This window comes from Hippocampus comes, unplaced genomic scaffold (genome assembly GCF_001891065.2).
Source record: "Hippocampus comes isolate QL1 unplaced genomic scaffold, H_comes_QL1_v1.1 scaffold110, whole genome shotgun sequence".
Taxonomy (NCBI): Eukaryota; Metazoa; Chordata; class Actinopteri; order Syngnathiformes; family Syngnathidae; genus Hippocampus; species Hippocampus comes.
Window position 1 is genome coordinate 1840074 of NW_017805498.1, and position 7031 is coordinate 1847104.

The following is a 7031-nucleotide window of genomic DNA, read 5'->3' on the forward strand; positions in this document are numbered from 1 at the left end:
CACACACACACACACACACACACACACACACACACACACACACACACACACACACACACGCACACAAATTTGAGTGCATGCAAATGTGTGTATGCAAGTAGGCCTATGTGACAGTTTCACCTGTATCAGTCTGTTTGAGTGAGGCTTATTTTTACCTTTTGGGGAGTTTTGAGCTTTCCTTTTAGCTCCAGAGGGTAGGAGATATTGAGATGTCTTAAAGGCACCCTAACCTCTCCCAATGTTGTGTGTCTGGAGAATTTATCAAAGTCTCTCACCTGACAGAAAGAAACAAATGGGGGTGTTATTAAATGGTGGTCAGACATATTATGGAATAAGTGTAGTCATACATATGAGGGTTTGGATTTTTATATTATTGCCTTTACTCTATACAGACGATAGATTGTCCGAGGCGATCATCTTTCTTAAAAATCATCAAAGCATGGTGATACAACAATAGTATGTCAGAAAGAAGAAATAATATGTATCATTTCATCATAGTGACAATGTGAAATTATATTTGTACTGTATGTTAGAGAACCTCCATTCTGAGGTCGATGTGATCTAGCTCCTTTTCGTCATGGAGAAGACAGGTGAACTGGTCTCCAAACAAGGGGTTACAGGTGCCTTTTACAATACGAGTCCGCCAGTCCTGCAGCACTGTGCGTAGGGTAAGTGGTTTCCCTTCATCCTAACAGAATCAGTGATAGTAGGTTACTATGGAGTGGATGAACATGGATGAACAGGTTCTTGGATATCTTTTTGCTAAAACAAAAATGACATGAGAATGGTTCAAGACTGTAAGAGGTTGTTTTAAGAGGTGTTGATTTCATAAAAAGTTCCACATTCAAAATTAGTCATAGCCAATCCATAAACTTCAAAATGGTACATGAAATTCACTTGAGATTATTGTAGATGTTGCCAGGATCTCTGACAATCATGCAAAAGATTTCCTCAAATTTGTCTCCGATCAGGCATAAGAATCATTTTCATAATGTAAAAATAAACCAATGCAAATTATGTACATTTTACAAATATTATGTAAAACTTATGGTCTTCTATGCCATTGGCAGCCACAGGATAGCAATTCAACAAATGAGTATCTACTTATGCACATTTAAGCTTGGATAACTTTGGACTTAACTATCTTAATATAAAACACTTAGAGAAAATACACAATCAAGATAGAAATCCCCCAAAATCAGTGTTTCATAAACACACAAAGGTTGAAGGAAATCCACGTCATCGGTGTGTATCGTACGTTTATTTCTTAAATGAAAGAAATTTGAATTGGTGGCAGGTGCCAATTTAATTTCATATTAAAGATAATAATATTCAAAATATTAAAGATAATAATAATAATAATAATAATAATAATAATAATAATAATAATAATAATAATAATAATGTAATAGACAAGGATCTACCACTTCCTCAATGTAAGGCCCATCCATCTGGGATCCGGTCCATAGAAGCTTCAGTTGGACAAACAGCTGGAGGCTGCTGATTTGCCGTGGCTGCTGAAGCCCCTCGACCTCCAAGATAGTAACCACAAGATGGTGCTGCTCCGCGTCATAATATAGAGAATAGTGGAGCGATCCTTCAATCATCTGTGGGCCACAGAAGGTAAGACAGTAAATAAGTCCAGTGCTGTTTTCATCGCTTGTGTTATTTAGACCAAATGAAAATGTTATGTTGTCATGATAATAATAAGGCTACCAGAATGTCAAACAGCTTTTCCCAACAGGACTGCCATACACAGGGCACACTAAGGATGTACTGCCTATGAACCCAATGAGTGTCAAGTGGTCTGGTGAGTTGAGACACAAAGAAGACGTAAGAAAAGTTTGATACAAACTTTAACCTCTCCTGCTTCCTGTGTGGATTCCAAGATGTCTGTATCGACATCTTCGACCTGCAAAGTTTGCACATTTGTTTGAACACTTCCAGAATTCTCATGAACGTTCCTGTTCACGTAAATGGTGCCTGTCAAATGAATCAGTACCACTCCTTCTAGGCAAACACACACACAAAATAATAACAAATTACAAACTCATTCCATCCATTTGCCATACATTGTTTGTTTGACCTCATTGGCATTGTGGGTGACCTGCAATGGTTGAAATTAACACCTGCCAAATGTGGATCAAAATTCATTTTGGCGGGTGCTGATAAAAACTTATCAGCCACTTTGGCCAGTAATACATGAGGCAATTGTGTAAGTCAGATATACTTGGGCATCGGGTCTTGTGCGATGCGCGAGGGCACCCGGTGCCCATCACGAGTGTGAGTTAACTTTGTTAAACTAAATGAAGCGTCGCCTCAGGGCAACACTCAGATGATAATGTGCAAAGGTAGTAACATGGCATGGATAAATCAGCAATGTGCCGTGTTTGAGGAGCTTTGGTGTTCCCCCTTGCTCCGAGCCAAAACCTACAGTGCGCTAAACTTCAGTGTCATAATCAGGTGAGTTTATAAAATACTGTATGTCTTTTGTCAACATTGATACAAATAACAGCTAAACGGAGGGGGTCAACTCAAATGCAAATAAACAAGTTACATTAGTATACGTTTGGTATTTTCTGTAGGAAGTGAGCGCGTCTTCTCGTGTGATCTCATAATAGACATTTCGTGCCCACAGCATATGCTGTACCTGCTGCAAGTATGAAGTGAGGTACCAAAATTCTCGGCTTTTGTCTGCCTAAACTGCAGGTTACCCCAGCAGTGTATACTAATTTATACACACACGTGTAAATTTATTTTCTTTCAGTTTTCAAAAATAAAGCTGTACTGAAAGTAGAAAAAAAACCAAACAAATGACTTATAAATTCAAGTTCATAAATTTGAGATTCATACTGTACTAGTTAAAATTAATTCATAGTAATGTCAATGAAAAAAGTGAATAGAAACCACTTTGTAGAAAAATTCAGATGAGTTCATTCCAAAATAACTGGTAAGCAGGCCCATTTCAAACAGGCATGTCCATTTAACACTAAGCCAATTCATTCGTGGGGTAGGTATGCACTGTATGCTTGGGGGGGAAACAAATGTGCATTCAATTTTGATCAGCATTTTTCAAAGAATGTTTTGGGTACAAAATAAAATTTGTCGTTGACCTGCTGGTAGCTGGTGACACCAGCAGGACCAGCTGATCCCCAGCTATCGCCAACTCCTGGCACATCCCCAGCAACATGCTGTCCCTGCTTGCCGGCTTTGCCTCACTTAATAGAGCTGGTTGCCCTTTTTTTTTTTTTTTCAGGGCTTCCTCCAATCCGTTATTGTTTTTTGACTGGTAATCAGAATTTCAGCTATTAGTCTTGTACCGGTAATTTGACGGCTTGACAAATTAAGTACAGCAATGGTCAAACACGCAAAAGGAAAAATGCGGTAATTATTGGGAAATGAAGCTTCATGCCTCCAACCCTGAATTTCAATTACATCGATTATATATCTATGTCATAGAACAACTGCTTAAAAGTTTGGCATATTAGAAGCAGAAACAACTTCTGTACATGTACATGTACAGGTATATGTGCCTGTACCTGCATAGCTCAAGCGGTAGAACATCAGTCTTGCCATTTTAGGGTCAGGATCGATTCCCATAATAAACCTTGACTTTTGTTTTTGTGACTCTTATTTCTTGTCAAATTATTTTAGATGATTTTCTGATGAATTTTGCATTGTCTTAATATTTTTTTCCCTCTTTTTGGAATGCTTTTCGTGTGTTTTGTAAACAAAGCACTTTGACATGCGTTGTACATGTGCTATACAAACAAATCTGCCTTGCCTTAATACACGAGCCGGCGGTCATATTGTGGAATGAATTCTTTATATAATTACTTATATACTGTACAAATGGTTGGGTTTCTGGGGTGCCTCCTGACCAATGAAGTGTCAAATCAAACAACCACTTAAGTCTTATATCTGCCTCCTATTACTACGGTTGAAAAGGTCCGCAGAAAGCCGCAAGGTCACTTTTCGTTTATACATATGACAAGTACTGTACACTATTACACTGTATATGAACCATAAAAGTTCCATTCCAATAAGGTCAACTCAAATGACATTTTCTTTTACCGGGATTTCTCACCTTGATAGTTGGAATTCCTTTGTACTGTTCTGTAATTTCAGATACGTCATCTGTTTGCAGCAACTCACCATTCACTACAGGAAAGATCAAACATAATTTTTTTTTTTTTTTTGGCGAATGTTTTTTTTTTTTTTTTTTTATATATGTCAGATAGTGTTTGGTATTAATCTAATGCACGTGCTCACCTGCTCGAGGTCGAGGGGGTGTAGCGGAGGGCCGTTTGAAGCATTTAATGGCCTGCCAGGCCAAGATACCCAGTGCCACCAGAAGAAGAGCAACTGACAAGCCAAGGATGCTGTATTTAACTGCATCTGAGAAGGGGAACCTCAAGGCTGCAGCAGATGACAGAAACCTCCCAGAGGTGAAATAGTTCAATGGAAGCACCATCATTTTCTGGGCTACAGACCAGGAAAACGCAAGATTATGTGTCAAGGCTCATTGTCAGAGCAAATGGTGTTGGAACAATTAACCAGACCTGACACTAAGCAGAAAAGTAGAACTTAACTTGAAAAAATGTGCACTACAGTTGTTACAGGATGTTCTCTCTTCTGGAAAACACAATGTATTACATTTCTGCCTTGTACAGTACACACCTACTAGGATACATTTTAAAATGTGTGTTTAAAATTGTCAGATTGAACCGTAGGGGTAGCTTGCTCCAGTTTTGGCTTGCCTTCATTTCTGTCATCCAGTGTGAACTCCATTTCCCCAGTGTCTGTTACAGTCACCCTTAATTCAACATCTGACACGCTTCAACGATGTCTGTCAAGAAACTGTGATCTAGCCTCCTGGGCTAATGTTAGTGTTTAATTACATTTGAATCGTGAAGTATTTCAAGTTACTCAGTTTTTACTTTCATTTTTTTTAGGATGTACAGTTTTTATACCATTGTGCCATCATATCTGAGCCAATATTAGAAAAACGTGCTGTTTTTGCCCATTTAGAGTCGTCAGGAAGCCACTCTTCCATGCTACTGGAATATGGGAGGAAGACAGAGTAGCCCCGGAAGACCCACACAAGCACACCTAACCACAGAACTATGCTAACCACCAGTTCCTCACTGCTACTGTACATTTAATTGGATTTTCATTTATATGTGGCAGTCATCAAATTACGTGAAAACTACTCAAATGTGGTCAACAAGACCATTTCCTTCTTATAAACTTTCTTTCCTGATTGTCTTGAAGAATAGTCTGGCGAATAGAAAGGAATGTGGTTTTAGCGACAAAATTCAGTCCGGTTACCGGGTGAGGCCGATGCATTTGTTGACTTTACATAAGGAGGAAACCAATGGACAAAACTCCATACAAATGTTTAGCTCCTCAAGTTTAATGATACATACATTTTTTAAAATTTATTATGTATCACCAGCAATATACATAAAAAAAAAAAAAAATCACAACACACAAAGCCTTTAAAGCCGCTGGTCAATACAAAATGTCAATCTTGGTATTCTTAATGCTCATTTGACTGTCCGAAATTGTAATAGGTTACACAAGTTAACTTCCAATAGCACCAATACGAATACAGTACAGTATGCTGAGTGGAGTCAAGTTGTCAGACTAGATCAGAACCACTTTAAAGCAAATAGCAAGTCCAAATCAACATAAATAAGTTGACATTATACATACAATGAGCTGAATAAATAAAAACAAAACAAAATGAAAGTTAAAAAAAAGACTTACTTTATTCACCAGAAAGGAAGATTATTTTAGGGATGTCGCTCCTTCACCCTGCTTGGCTGCCACCGCATCGTACATCTTTTTTTGTGACGAATTGAGCCTTTTTTCTTCTTAAAGAAAAAAGCTGAGATCTTATCCACACTTCTTCCTCATTCTTTGAGACAAGGCACACTCCCTTGCTTCAAGCTCTTCAAACACATACTCACACAAACAAATGACAAGACGAGTTCCCGTACACACTTCTGGGCAAACTAGTTAGTTGAGATCTTGTTGACAATTTAGGAAGCTAAACATAACCTGATTGCCAGACCTTTCTTTGTCTGAAAAGTTACTTTGCCATCAGACCCGCATTTACATAACATTTACAAACCGGACATATGGCAGTTTAAAAACATTTGCTAATGGGACAGTGCTATGTAAATGTGTTTGCCCCCTTCCTGATTCCTTCCTTTTTTTCAGGTTTGTCACACTTCAATGCTTGCCATTATCAAACACATTCAAATATTAGTCAAAGACACAAACAAATAAACACAAAAAGCATTTTTTTAATGGTGGTTGACTGGTTAGCACGTCCACCTCACAGTGCAGAGATGAAGGGTTCTTTTCCGGGCTCCGGCCTTTTTGTGTGGAGTTTGGAGGCTCTCTCTGCGTCTGCGTGGGTTTCTCCGGGTACCCCAGTTTCCTCCCACATTCCAAAAACATGCATGGTAGCTTAATAGAACACTCTAAGTTGTCCCTACGTACGATTGTGAGTGTGAATGGTTGCTTGTTTGTGTGCCCTGCGATTGGCTGGCAACCAGTTCAGGGTGTACCTCACCTACTGCCCGAAGGGAGCTGAGATTGGCTACAGCACGCCCGCGACCCTCGTGAGGATAACCGGTTCAGATCATGGATGGGTGGATGTTTTGTACTTGGCAATATTTTTAATCATTAAAATTTGGCAGGCTTGTTACCACACTCTTCTCATTGTTGTGTCTTTTTTTTTTAACTATTTATTTTTGTCCCTTTAAAATAAAGCTTAAAAAAACATACTCAAAACTCTTGAACTGTAGCAGCTTTGTAATTGATAACTGGGCGTTTTCGTCGAAGACTTTTTTAATTTAAAAAAAACAAAAAAAAAAAACCAATGTGATGCCCCAAGTGGCGGCTGCATTCACTGCATCCAGCTGCCGTTAATTAATTAAATAAATGATTACACATTATTGCTACGTAGTAATCATAAAAATGTTTTCATCTGTTCGTCTCCTATCGAAAAACCTCAC

The 7031-nt window shown here is 38.6% G+C and overlaps 1 protein-coding gene across 1 annotated transcript in view; it reads right to left on the reverse strand.

The window, feature by feature from the left end:
- Positions 1-5981, reverse strand: part of LOC109519963 (synaptotagmin-5-like) — a gene marked incomplete at its 3' end in the record, with an annotated part of 7408 nt that extends 1427 nt beyond the window's left edge. Inside the window, exons 1-7 of the mRNA XM_019876854.1 lie at positions 5773-5981; positions 4273-4485; positions 4088-4161; positions 1856-1912; positions 1425-1607; positions 539-688; positions 156-275 (exon numbers count right to left, since the gene is read on the reverse strand). Coding sequence (XP_019732413.1) covers positions 156-275; positions 539-688; positions 1425-1607; positions 1856-1912; positions 4088-4161; positions 4273-4477 — 789 coding nt within the window. The remainder of the gene's footprint in view (positions 1-155; positions 276-538; positions 689-1424; positions 1608-1855; positions 1913-4087; positions 4162-4272; positions 4486-5772) is intronic.
- Positions 5982-7031: the final 1050 nt, after the last annotated feature.